This window comes from Magnolia sinica, chromosome 7, assembly GCF_029962835.1.
Source record: "Magnolia sinica isolate HGM2019 chromosome 7, MsV1, whole genome shotgun sequence".
Lineage (NCBI taxonomy): Eukaryota > Viridiplantae > Streptophyta > Magnoliopsida > Magnoliales > Magnoliaceae > Magnolia > Magnolia sinica.
This window is the reverse complement of record NC_080579.1, coordinates 2,826,229-2,839,998: the sequence shown is the minus strand read 5'-3', so window position 1 is coordinate 2,839,998 and position 13,770 is coordinate 2,826,229. Positions and strand designations below refer to the sequence as shown.

The window sequence follows — 13,770 nt, the reverse complement described above, 5'->3', positions numbered from 1 at the left end:
AATAGTCAGACTAACGTGAATCGTGTGCATGCTAGATGGGTTGCGTTTTTACAGGAATTCACGTTCGTTCTGAAGCACAAGTCAGGGCAGCAGAACAAGGTGGCTGATGCACTTAGCCGTCGTGCATCACTACTAGTTACAATGAGCAACGAGGTAGTCGGCTTCGACTGTCTCAAGGAGTTGTATGCAGAGGATGAGGACTTCAAAGATTCTTGGATAAAGTGTCAAGAAGGTCACCCCAGTGACCTTCATATACAGGACGATTTTCTCTTTAAAGGGAATCGATTATGCATCCCCCAAAGTTCTCTGAGGGAGCAGATTATTCAGGAGCTACATGGAGGTGGCCTTGGTGGACACCTGGGGCGAGACAAGACGCGAGCTCTTGTGGAAGAGCGGTATTACTGGCCGCAGTTAGTACGTGATGTGAGAAAAGCAGTACGTGATGTGAGAAAAGCCGTACAACGTTGTGATGTTTGTCAGACCTCCAAGGGGCAATCTCAGAATACGGGCCTCTACACCCCATTACCTGTGCCTAACGGTCCTTGGAAGGATTTATCAATGGACTTCGTGCTTGATCTCCCACGAACACAACGCGGCATGGATTCGGTGTTCGTGGTGGTAGATCGTTTCTCAAAGATGGCGCACTTTATCCCATGCAAGAAGACCCTCGATGCAACACACGTGGCGAATTTATTTTTCAGGGAGGTCGTTCGGCTACACGGGGTCCCCAAGACCATTACTTCCGATCGCGACACGAAGTTCATTAGCCACTTTTGGCGAACTTTATGGAATCGATTCGATACACGACTTCAATTCAGCAGTGCTTACCACCTACAGACTGATGGGCAGACCGAAGTTGTGAATCGCACATTGGGAAACCTCCTTCGCTGTATTTCAGGAGAAAAACTGAAGCAGTGGGATTTGTCCTTGTCCCAAGCAGAGTTTGCATTCAACAACATGGTGAACCGTTCGACAGGGAGATCACCGTTCCAGATTATCTTGGCTCGCCATACACTTGACTTGGTCCCTCTACCCAAGCACCCGTGCACGAGCATTGCAGCAGAACATATGGCAGACAAGATCATGGGCATCCATGCAGAAGTGCAGACCAAGCTACATGCCTCGAACGAGAAGTACAAGGAACAAGCGGACAAGCATCGACGACAAAAAGTGTTCGAGGTGGGCGACCGCGTTATGGTCCATCTGCGCAAAGAGAGATTTCCGACCAGGACGTACAACAAGTTAAAAAATAAGAAGATTGGACCCGTCCCAATTATCCGAAAGATTAATGATAACGCTTATATTGTTGATCTTCCAGATGACATGGCAATCTCACAGACTTTCAATGTCGCGGACCTGACCGAGTATCATGAACCAGAGCATGACGAGAACTCGAGGACGAGTTCTTTTGAAGTAGAGGAGACTGATGTAGAGCAAGTCGCGGACAATTACATGGCCAAGATGGATCAGAAAAGGCCCGGTCGACGACGGAAGTGATCCAGACCATCGAACCTTAAATCGGGCGTATCTTGCAATCCGGAATGAGTTATCTGACGTAAAATATATGATTTTGGGGTAGAACGAGCTACTGAAGCCAACCAACCCTGCTATGCCGGGTTGCGCAGCCCGGAATTGCGAAAAACCCCTGGATTGACGATCGTTTCTCTGTTTTAATTTCGTTTTTACTATAAATAGTAAGTTTTAGTTTGATTATAACTCTTCACCCGTCGGGCTTTAGGAGTTGCGCCCAACGTGAAAAGAGCTTAGAATAATTAGGCGAACGGGTTGGTGAAACCAAATAGGACACTTACTATTTTTGGCCGAAAACCTTGCGCACTAGTAAACATCACGACCGTCTATAAATAGTAAGTTTACTATTTATAGTAAGTCGCGGATTCTAAGAGTTTGAGTTGTAGTTTGATTCTAATTTCTTTCCCATTGCTTGGTAGCCCTATTTAAAGGGTTGTAAACTCGTTTTTATTCATCAATTAATCAATTTCGAATTTATTAGAATTTATTTCTATTTTCTGTTTTCTTTCCTCGTGGATTCGAGAAGTCTCTGTGAGGAGTCCAGAGAAGCTCCGTGGATTCGGAGTAGTTATCCTCATCACGTTCATCCCTGCGTCATTTCATCATCATCAAGGCATAAGTAGATGCGGAATATGCACTTGAAAAGTGCCTTTTCTGCACCGAGGATCTGAAGAGTAGAAGCGGGGCACTTTGCTAGATTTGTAAGACTACCAGCATGAGAAATCAAACGGGCGCCAACAACTTCACCAATCAAAGAAGACAAATTCGGTGCAATGTCATTCATCTTTGTAACAAGAAATATTCATAGAGCCTCTTCCTGTATTCAGAGAGGTCCGTTACCCTCTGTGCAAATTGCTGAGCGTTAATCAAGTCGATTGGAGACAAATCCTGTCCTGAAAATGTAGCAGAAAATGATGAATAGAACATCAGACAGCTAGCAAAACAAATTAATTTCATGAGCTTTACCCATGGATGCTTTAACTGCTTCAACAATCTCCTTTGCTTTATCCTCATCACCAAGTATGTCTGCTAACCCTGGAATCTTGTCCTCAGTCAACTCTGACATGTTCACCACGAATTTTGCAACTTTGGCGTAAAGAGAGTTATCATTGACAATCTTCACAAGTTCAGGGAAGTGCCAAGAGTACCATTCTCAGTAGAAAGGTATAAATCAAAGAAAGCCTCAATCACAGATTTTTTTTATTTTTCTAGCAGTATGTAATACAGCAATAAATAAAATGCTCTGGTGCACAAGGTTGTTGTCCACCTTAACCTTTCATCCTGACCAAGACCATTAGGGGTCAGCTAGGAATTGAAATCCCTGCGTCTAGATTCTGTCAGTTGTGGCAACCTGGATTTTCAATCCTATAGAATTCGGAAATTGTATTTGGTGGGCTACACTAAAATAAGGCTATTCCAGTAGGCAATTGGGCCACACCAAAAGGGAACTGTTTGAAAATTTTGACCCTTGGGTTGAGTTGGAATCTATGGATTTTCCAACCTACAGTGGCTTGAAATCTGGAATTCCAGGTAGAAAAGGGGCTGCCAAACATAAGGATAAGGTCTTTTGGATTTAGAACCCAAATCCAGGTTGCCAAATGACCCCTTATATTCTGATGACCCAGTCGTGGGTTTGGAAGATGCTAGTGTCTAGCAGGGACCCTGGATCTGGATCACTAAGCATAACCAACATTATCTCAACTAAAGTTTGACAACATGGTAAACACACCATAGCAAGTCAATTTGGAGGTTTTAGGTATAATTATTTTGGGGTGGTCCCCCTGTGTTGAATCAGCCTGATTTTTGGGATCAAGGCCAAACAAGGTACCTAAGGGCGTGTTTGGTCCGTGGAATTGAACGGTATTGAATTGTATTAGATGTGATTACCATCATTATTGCACAATGATTGCATGTTTGGAAATACCATGGTATTGTAGCCATCCAATCTCACGTTTGGGATAAAATTTTTGGTACGGGAAAACACAGGATTCAGCAAAATCATGTTTGGTGGACCATGGAATTGTAATCAACGGACCAAATTCACAACGGATGTCATTCACTTGTACACATTTATAACCAGAATGTCATGTGTAAACAGTGTATATGAATGGACAGCATGGATAAACGCATGCATCAATGTGGGGCCTACATGTGTAGTGGATTTCAAAATCCACAGAAATCCTGCATGGGACCAAATGCAAATCCACGGGATTAAATGCAATTCCATCCCAACCTTTCCCATCCTCTCTAAATGCTGGATGGAATTACATGGGACCCAATGCAATTCTATCCCACCTAATATCATCTAATGCCCTGCGCCAAATGCCCCCTAACGGAGGACATGGATTTCATGCATGTTAAATCGTTTCCCCAACAATAGACAAAGTAACCATGGTAGGTACTCAGCACAAGGTAGCAAGCGGTTTCCAAATAAGAAAACGAATCTAAATTATGCTTTCAAAAAATATACATTGAATGCCAACAAACCTGACTCTCATGGAGAAGGAATTGATATCTTTGTCTAGAGTATCAAGAAGGAAAATGGCCTGAATAACCATATTGTCAACTCGATTAACATTGAACTTGACCTTTGCTCGACTGTAACTATGCTCCAAACCCAGTTGAGCCTTTTCTAAGTCGGCTTGCTATAACAGACAGGAAAAAGAAATAAACTAACTGTTATTTTAAAAAGAAAACAAGGACAATTCCATATATAGAACTCAGATGCAAAATTGCAAACCTTAAGGTCCTTGACAAACCTCTCGATATGTAAGCGTACACCACAAAGGATTTCCAGGACAAACTCATTGCTTTGGCAAGGAATCTTGGTTAATTCAGATATCTGTGACCCAATTTTTGGCTCTGCGACACCCAGACGGAACTTGGGCTTCTCTCCTTCCTTAGGAAGATTCAGCTCCAAAAAGTTCCTCAATTCATCTGTCAAAAGCCCTGCAACTCCAAGAGATTTAGGAATCCATGACATCTGTGTGAATTTAAGCTCCAAACAACAATTAATCACCAATGAATATCATTGAAACTCTCGAAAGACATTATGCAAATCCAATCAGAGAGCTTCACAGGATACTCTCATCAACATTTCAATTCAATCAACAGATAACAAATATATAATAAGGCACCAGAATTGGGGGGGGGTGTGGAATGATAAATTGTGGAATGATATAAATTGTGGAATGATATATTTATCATTCCATATATGTCCCATTATCAGCAACATACGGCAGGGCCTACAGGCATGACATCAGCTGTTCTGTTTCCTTTTACCTTAGAACCCCGCTAGCCACGTGCACCAAGAGCCATGTGGGTGAAACTTTCATGAGATCCACCCCATCCATCAGATACACTGCCTCATGCTCACATTGGAACCCAAAACTCATGACCATCCAGAACTTTAGGCAAGCCACACCCTAGGAAAAAGTTGGTATGAGGTGCCCAACATTAGCTGGTGGCAGGGGAGTAGCCAGTCCACTTCCACAGTTAGTTGGTGGAGCTTACCATGATGTTACATCAGATTTTTCATCTCATTTTAAGGCGTTAAATATTCATGGGTCATACATATTTGGTGGCAAATCCAATCCGTCAATCTGTTAAATCAGCTCATTTTATACCATATGCGAAAATAAGCTATAAACGAAGCTCGAGTGGGCCACACGACAGGAAACACTGAAAAAGAACGTCTACCATTGAAATATCTTAGGGCAACCAAGGAGCCCACTTTGAACTTTGGATCTACGTCATTTTTACCCTATGCCCTTAAAATGAGCTGGAAAAACAGATGAACGGAGTGTATTTTTCACAAACTTCAAGGTGGCCTGTGAAAGTTCGGGATGGAGTTGGCACTTAATAATCTGAACCGAGGCTGCCAACTGCAGTAAAATAAGGGCAGTTTTGTAATTGCAAAAATACAAAAATCAATTCGTATGGATACTTACCAGCACGTGGTTTAATTACTAACGGTTAAAAATATAGGCCTGTTTCGCCAGGCAGATCCCACGGTATTAGGAGGGATGGGAACGGCAATTTCCTGGGATGGGCATGATTAGCCAAACAGATCTGGTGAACCTGTCCCGGGATATGAGCAATCCCATGGATCTTAAGACAATCCACTGACATCACCATCGTTAAAATTGATCCTATCCCTTGGTTGGATGGATTCGAAGGTAAAACCCCGGAATATGTACGGCGTGCCAAACAGACCCAGTGAACTGGTCCTGGGATATAAGCAATCCCATGGATCTTAAGACAATCCACTGACATCACCATCATTATCTTAAAATTGATCCCATCCCTCGTAATACCACGGGATCTGCCCGGCCAAACAGGCATTAGTCGAGTGAGAACAGATCCGGTGTTTCCTGGTGTCAGGAACTGCCTTACTCCAGGGTTTTCATAGTCCACGTCACTAAAAGTGCCACATCTCCACTTTTTTTTAATATATTAAAAAATTACATTTAACGGAGACGTTAAACACTGCAAGCGGATTTCCTGCCAAAGCCTCTTGCAGTAAGCTCGTGGCGCAAGGATTTTGGATGGGGCCTGCTGCGATGTTTGAGATAAATCTAATCCGTCCATCCGTTTTTAGATATTATTTTAGGAAATTATACCAAAACTAAGGTATATACAAAACTCAAATGGACCACACGAGAGGAAACAGTGGGGATTTAGTGAACACCGTTGAAATATTTACGTGGCCACAAAAGTTTTGCATCGGTCTAATTTTTTGGTGTTTTCACTTCATCCCAGTAAAAATGACCTTACAAACGGTTTGGATGGCATATAAACATCAAGACGCCTAAGAAGGTTTCAACGGTGGGAATTTCTTTCTCCATTGTTTCATCTTGGATGGCCCAGTTGAGTTTTCGATCATCCTAATTTTTGGTTACATATCCTAAAATGAGCTCTAAAAATGGATGAATGGATTAGATTTCTTATAAACATCATGGTGGACCCCACCTTACATCGCGCCGGAACTTCCTGCAAAAGGCTTTCCCCAGTGAATCCGCGTCTACGGACGGTTTCCATTGGAAACAGATTAACTACTCCCCTTCCACTCGGTGCTATGTGGGCCTACCATGATGTATGTATTTCATCCATGTCGTCCATCTATTTTTCTATATCGTTTTATGGTATGACACCAAAAATGAGGTATAACCCAATCTCAAGTGGACCACATTACATGAAACAGTGTTGAATGAACACCGACCATTAAAAACTTTTTGGGGGCCATAAAAGTTTTGGATCAAGCTAATCTTTGTTTTTTCCCTTCATCTGGGTCTTTATGACTAAATCAACAGATTGTATGTAAAATAAATAGTACAATGGGCCGGCCTTAGGAGGACTTTAATGATGGATATCCAATCACCATTATTTTCTTGTGGTGTGGTTCATATGAGATTTATATCCCTCTCATTTTTGGGATCAAGCCCTATAATTATAGGTAAAAATAGATTAACAGAATGGATGAAACACATACATCATGGTGGGGCTCATAGATCACTAACCACCACCATCGGGTTGGTGTTAGGGGGAGCGGCCAATCTGCTCCTGTTTCCATTTGGGATTCAGAGCACACGTTGAGTAGTGAGACTCACTACTGAAGTGATATCACCTATTTATGTGGGTCCCACTATGAAGTATGTTTTGTATCCACACCATCCATCCATTTGGAGAGATCATTTTTGGGCATGTGTAACATCCTGGATTTTCACTGTTTTGGATTTCCAAAAATCCTTTAAAAAAATGTGTAATTAACTTATAATGTCACTTACTGACCATTAGCCCTCAATGTTAGTTTATACATGGGTGATGCTAGTGAAGAATCGCACAAGTCCGATTAATCAATCGTAGGAAGCCAACGAATCTGCCCGATTACTTGAACATCAAGTTTAGCCCCATGATTTACTCACGTAGGGCCCAAATCCAACCGACTCATCGCTAACTAATCATGACAATCATAACTAAATTAAAGATCTAATCGAAGTCGAGTCAGATAAGACCCGGATCTTGACTAATAGACCAAATCAACATCATTACTCTTTTACCCTAAAACCGACAGTTTAGAGTAAACATGACCAAATCTCCACTTTCACTACTTATAAATAGGCCACACTATAAACATAGTTAATCCAAACCCTAATCACTGCCCACGAGAAATCTCAAGACCTAATTCATTCCAGAAATACCCTGATTTTCCAAACAAGCTCTAGACTGCTCGTTATTGGGCCACTAGTTCTAAAACTATAGAATAATGTCCATCTTACTGGGCTTGACATCCATTGCGGGAGTCAGAGCTGAGTACTGTCCAGAACCGCTCAACTTGAGCCAAAGGACGAGTGCATGAGAAGTACAAATACCCTAAAGGAATGAGCTGAAACTTAAGTGAATTAGGTCATTGTAACGCCCCGTGTTTTCAGGACCCGAGTATATGACTCGTTTCCCAAAAACCCGAGTGTTAATCTTAAAGGATGGTCAAATTCACGTATTTTTTTTCTTTTCTTTATCAGAGTAAGCAGATGAGCGTAGAATGGACAAGTAAGCTAAAAGGGAAGTTTAAATTTTCATTTAGAATATACAAGTGGTTGCCCATAATGACTTATACAAACCAATGTCCCCATTCTTACAAATACAAAATTGACATAATATTACATGTGAAACAAGGTAAACTGCAACAATCTTGAACTGATTGTAAAATCATGTAGCAACCCTTAGCAAATAGAATCATGCACCCTTGTCAACCACATAGCCTGCTCCTCACCAATATACAGGGCCACCTGCACTACCTGTACGGTTGTATATTTGATGGATGAGTGGCCAGCTCAGTGTGAATTCTCCTCAAGATTACACACCGCCGCATCAGGTAAGCATATAGTTATAAAACAACAAAGCAATCAAAACAATACATGATGCAATCTTTTTAAATGTATGGATGCATGTATGCACATCGGCCTGGGGATGCACATCCAGCCGGACTTGGGCTCGTCACCCATGCAAATCATCGACCTGGGAAAATCATCCAGTCGGACAGGGGTCGATAGTCGGTGGTCTGGGAGCTAGCGAAACGATACCCCGAAGATCCTAAGGGCACGTGCTACAGCATCCAGATTAGCCACCCGTCATCGCCAACATGCTATGGATGCATGATTAGCCAAACCGTTATTAGTCCAGTTACAATCAGCCAATTTAGGTAAGCTCAAGGTCACTACGGGGAGCTCAGAGCCCAGCGTAGGCCGACAGCTCGGGCATAGTGTCCCATTACCACCATCCCCGGCTCATGAGCCTACCATCTTAGGATGTTTAATGGAAACTCATCGACTAGTGGTCAATCATATTACAACATATGGGGCTTGCCATCGCATGGTTGCATCGTATAAAAACATCGAGCCCATATAGGGAAAATACCAGGACAAGGACACGTACGACGATATCAAAGCACAAATATCAAAATAAGCCACATAGGGCGAGTATCAAAATCGTGCGATAAAAGACCATCCTTGAAAACCGTTGGACACAACAACCCTGGATGGTAGGCCCACATCACTGGTTAATTTAAACCACCATTCAATAACCACTAAGCCGAAGGTCCATTACTATCACAACCAGTCGGGTTACATCCCAAGTATGGGTGTACACATATAGGTGGGGGTTTCCCACTGGTGCACCAATTCAAGTTCCATAAGCAATCCACAAATAATCCATGAACAATCATACAAGATGAATGTTGAGCAGGCAATATAGCAATTCAATTTCCACCAACTAACACATGTGATTATAAGAGAGAGATATTAAATATAAATTTAAATAAAAACTATGACTTAAGCTAATGAGAAGATGGAAAGCTCAGGGGGAAGAATCATCACCTGACTAGTCGAATTGCCAATGCCAACTAAGGCTGCTAGGAAGCGCGTGCCCTTAAAATCAAATCCTACCATAAATCAAGAACTCGTACAATTAGATCCAAGTTCTACCTACTACCTAGGGTTTAGTTTTAGGCTTAGATTCCCGGTTTCAGTTATGGAATTCGAACTCTATTTTGTGTGGTCATTAATGATATTATCAACTGGAATAATAAATGAATAAAATTAATTAGATAAATTGGTTATTAAATTTAGGAATATTAACAATGGCCACTATTATATTAAATTTCCTAACAAGAACCCACCACAAACAATAATACTAATAATTCTAAAATGATTATTAGTATTAACAATATCCCTAATATTAGTTAACGTGACATTAATGATCATTTTGATGAAAATGAGTAGTATGTTCTAACGTTAATAGTGATATCTTAAGAATGACAAGGTAAAATATTAATATTTTAACAATCATAACTTTTATATGTATTAACTAATATTTGTATGGATAATTTACTAACGACTAGGATCATAACATACGGTCCAGATTACGTAAGTTTAGGCTAGGTTTTTAGGGTTTGAACTCTAGGTGGTGAGCACTAAATTTTAATAATTAAAAAATATTGTTAGCATTAGTGTTATAATTTATATTAGCTAAAGTGATGCTAACAATTATTTTGGTGAAGATGCATAGTATGTCCTAACATCAATGATAATGTCTAGTAATAACAAAATAAGACACTAATATTTAATAATGATAGTTCTTATATGTAATAACTAACATCAATATAGATAGTTTATCAACTGCCATTCATTTATAATACTCATGATTCTAATAATGATGGAAATAGTAGTAATGATAAATTTTAATCGAAAGAATTTCATTTAGGAAGGAGAAGGTGAACTCACCTTAGTCGACTCGGGTTGAGTCAACTCGACTCACCACCACTCGCTCTCCTTCACTTCCTTCTTTTCTCTTCTTCCACTCCCTCTTTCCCTCCATTCTCTCTCCTTCTTCATTTATGCTTCTGGGAAGTCCAGAGGTGGCTGGACTCGACTCAAGGATGGGCCAACTCAACTCAGGTGAGTCGAGTCGACTCGCCAGCTACACAACTCACTCTCTCAACTTGTCTTCTTCTCTCCCTAACTCTCTCCTCTTCTTTCTCTGTTTTCAATAAGCTGAAAATCAGAAACGTCTGGACTGGGCCAGACGCAAGACTCAGCTCGAGTCAAGCTAGTGCAGTAGCTTGGTGATGGTGCAGCCGCACCTATTCTTTCCCTTTTTTTTTTCTTCTATCTCTGCTCCTCTCTCACTGACTTCTCCTTTTCCTTCCTCCTCCTGGACGTGCAAAGGACCAGTGGTGCCTGGACTGAATCAGTCCCATGTGTGACTCAATCTGGAGTCGGTCCAGATTCGGCCCAGTTTGAGTTGGTTGTGTTGGTGCGGTGCAACAACCGCACCACTCCATCTTCCTCTTTCTCCTTTCTTCCATCTTCTCTCTCTCTCTTTTCCAGTCAGAAATGTCCCATTGAGGACGCCAATCCGGCCAGATTCGACTCGGTTTGGGTTGCCGGGTGCGGTGGATCGGTGAGGAAGAAGATGACGCCATTAATGGCGGATCTCGAATGGAGGCTTCTTCCTCCGATCTGACAGCATGGGATGGTTCATATGAACCCTAGGGAGCTTATGGATAAGCTCATTTGAAGCTTTAGGATGATTTGGGTGGTGGGTTCGCTGGTGGAAGGGAAACGGTCGGTTTTTGGCTTGTGGCTGCGAAAATGGAGAGCAGCTGCGGCTGCTCGATCCTCTTCATTTATGGAAAAATCCTAGCTCTCTAGGGCCATTGGATGAGAACTGGATGGCCCGGATTGAATACAGCCATTCGGTTTTCTCAAAACCGTGGGAGGGATAGGTGTTGGTTTTGCATAGAAAACCTAGCACGTGATTAGCGCGTGAATGGTTTTGGTACATCCGAAACAAGGGCATGTATTGGAGGAGAGGCCCTCACATGGATCGCCAGTGTGGAAGAAAACCGGGCTTTCCATTTTTTTGGGAAAGAAAGAAACACAAATGGCTCTCTTGCACTGGAAATTGCAACCCTGTATGGGAGCTTCAAGGTGAGTGACCAACAGGGTTGTGGTCAAAATCTCACCCTCTACAAGATGAACGGATTGGATCATGGAATCGGGTCCACCCTCATGGGCCATGATCATAGACACGGACAGTTGTCCGTCCGCTGTTGAAAACCAGAGGGAGAGAGAGAAATCTCTCAGTTCGAGAGAGGGCGCGGGTCAGCGCCGGTCGGCTTGCCTGGCACGTCTGATGCACACCAGGTGCACTACACCATGGTGTACGTGCACAGAAACATAAGGCTCACCGGGTGTTTGTGACTAATCCACGCCGTTCATCTCTTGGCCAGATCATGTAGTCTTATGGGTTCAGATATGGAAAGGATCTAAGCATTTTAGTGGGACACAACATATTTGAACAGTAGATGTTGCCCAGCGTCTAATTGCCTCTGGAACCACTCTCATGATTGGCTGTGGCATCATGTAGGGTCCCTCTTGATATCGCTTAGGCAAATCCTCTCCCTTCATTTGCTTTGTATGATAATGTTAGGCCATGGGCCAAAATATGGGATAGATCCGAGTTTTGGATGGGCCACACCACTAGTCAACATGTGGTGATAATTCCGTCACCTTCCTTTTTCGTCCGCTTTTACAACACGCAACAGTTTCTTTTCTTTCTTGTTGTTCAAAATAGATGGGGTTCCACCTGTGATGATCTTCCAGAAGATCCACTCCATTCACCGTCTTTGGCACGCCGTGTTAACCGATGGTCTAAAATTTGAAGTAGATCCGAACTTTAGGTGGGCCGCACGATTTGATAATACATTAAATGGCATTTACCGTGAAATCCCATGCACGTAGAAAATTTGAATGAATTGATATTTTTCAAAAAGTCCACTTTACTACTTGTAGTTGTACGATCCACTCTACTCATTAAGTTTAACATGCCCTGCTAGGATTAAGGTCCAAAAATGGGGCAGATTTGTTGATCGGGTGGGCCGCACGGTATGTTTTAGCTTCAACGGATTATATAATGGCATTCAAAAATATTTACGATGTTGTCATTCATTTCTCAACCAGCGTCCGACGTCCATTACGTCAAAGTGCGCCGCCCGAATTTCTTGAATTTTGGCAAGCATTCTTCATTTTTCGTGCTCTTTCTCTTGGTCTAGTTTGGGCCCCGATCTCCCAAGGGTGTCTAAGATGCTTCTTTAGTGGCCTATACATTCCGTAATTCAAAATGACATTTATATACCTCCGATTGACAAGTTACCAGGTAGTTGGGACTTAAACCCGAAGATCTTCACAATGACCGATTCATCTTGATATTCGGATGGTCCATTTGGCGGATCCAAACCTGATGGATGGTAAGGTGACTTGTTAAAAATAAGGAAGCTTTATGGTTAGCACTCTAACCATGCATATGGGTGGATGTATGGTCAGTTTTGTGAATAGGTAAACACAAAGTGGGTTTCCAGAGTGATTAGGGGTAAGACTTATATAACGTTAGATTCGAGTGACTTTCTTATACATGAAAGTTTCTCAGATTCTGATTCTAATGGTGGGATAAGCATTTTCATATGGTGTGAATAAGATGGACGGATCAGAATCTTGATCTGATAAGTGTACGAACGGATGTAGAGGTCAAGTAGTTGATTTACTGTGATCTAAGGCCTAAAATTCGACGTGTACGGTTAATTTTTGGTAATTAGGCATGGTATAAAGTTTCACACGAAACAGATCATGAGAACCTTGTGAGTTGGAATTTAGGATATAGGTTGATGGCATTTTCGTAATTATTGCTGATCTAAGAGTTTTGAGAAGTCTAATGGCTCCACATAGTTCTAAGTATGTTACTAAGAAATTCTTACAAAAGAACGTATATCTAAATTGTTATGGATAGGGAGTTATTTGTCAATTCCTTTAAGGGAAGACACATACGTTAGATCTCATGACAGAGAGTCTTACCTTGAAGTTTACGGTCAGATGGCTTGATCTATGAAAGAAGATCATTTTCAATGGTTCAATTTTTGTTGGGGAATGGATGTAGGTATAGGATAACTAAGTTGGTGTCGTACACATGCATGTATCAAGTTAAACTTCATGGTAACACTCGAGGACTTTCAATACTCGGGTATTGAAAAGATCGGGTTGTTACAGTCATCCACTCTTACGACCGTCGGTTTACGACCGAACTTCACCTGTAAAGTAAGAATATTTCCTTGCTCATATCCGTATAGCTACAGCCTCGATCGACTAACGGTAACCGTTGAACAGACTTCTAATCATATCTGTCGAT

At 41.9% G+C, this 13,770-nt stretch overlaps 2 protein-coding genes across 4 annotated transcripts in view; both read right to left on the bottom strand.

Moving 5' to 3' along the window:
* Window positions 1-2,359, bottom strand: part of LOC131250843 (uncharacterized) — a 58,947-nt gene extending 56,588 nt beyond the window's left edge. Inside the window, exon 1 of one of the 3 annotated variants that reach the window (XM_058251199.1) lies at window positions 2,169-2,359. In XM_058251199.1, the coding sequence (XP_058107182.1) occupies window positions 2,169-2,314 (146 nt within the window). In that variant the 5' untranslated portion in view covers window positions 2,315-2,359. The remainder of the gene's footprint in view (window positions 1-2,168) is intronic. The other 2 variants (XM_058251198.1, XM_058251200.1) reach the window with 2 other exon arrangements.
* A 1,472-nt stretch (window positions 2,360-3,831) lies between these two features.
* Window positions 3,832-4,672, bottom strand: LOC131250844 (nucleolar protein 56-like). The gene is made up of 2 exons (XM_058251201.1): window positions 4,271-4,672; window positions 3,832-4,175 (listed from the first exon to the last, which is right to left on the bottom strand). Exons 1-2 carry the CDS (start codon window positions 4,511-4,513, stop codon window positions 3,975-3,977), a joined length of 444 nt encoding a protein of 147 aa, XP_058107184.1. The 5' UTR covers window positions 4,514-4,672; the 3' UTR covers window positions 3,832-3,974.
* Window positions 4,673-13,770: the final 9,098 nt, after the last annotated feature.

Excerpts from the sequence above, each read along its gene's own strand:
- LOC131250844 (XM_058251201.1), bottom strand. The coding sequence starts at position 4,513 with ATGTCATGGATTCCTAAATCTCTTGGAGTTGCAGGGCTTTTGACAGAT. Across the intron at positions 4,176-4,270 it reads GGTTTGTCAAGGACCTTAAG|CAAGCCGACTTAGAAAAGGC; the intron begins GTTTGCAATTTT and ends TGTCTGTTATAG.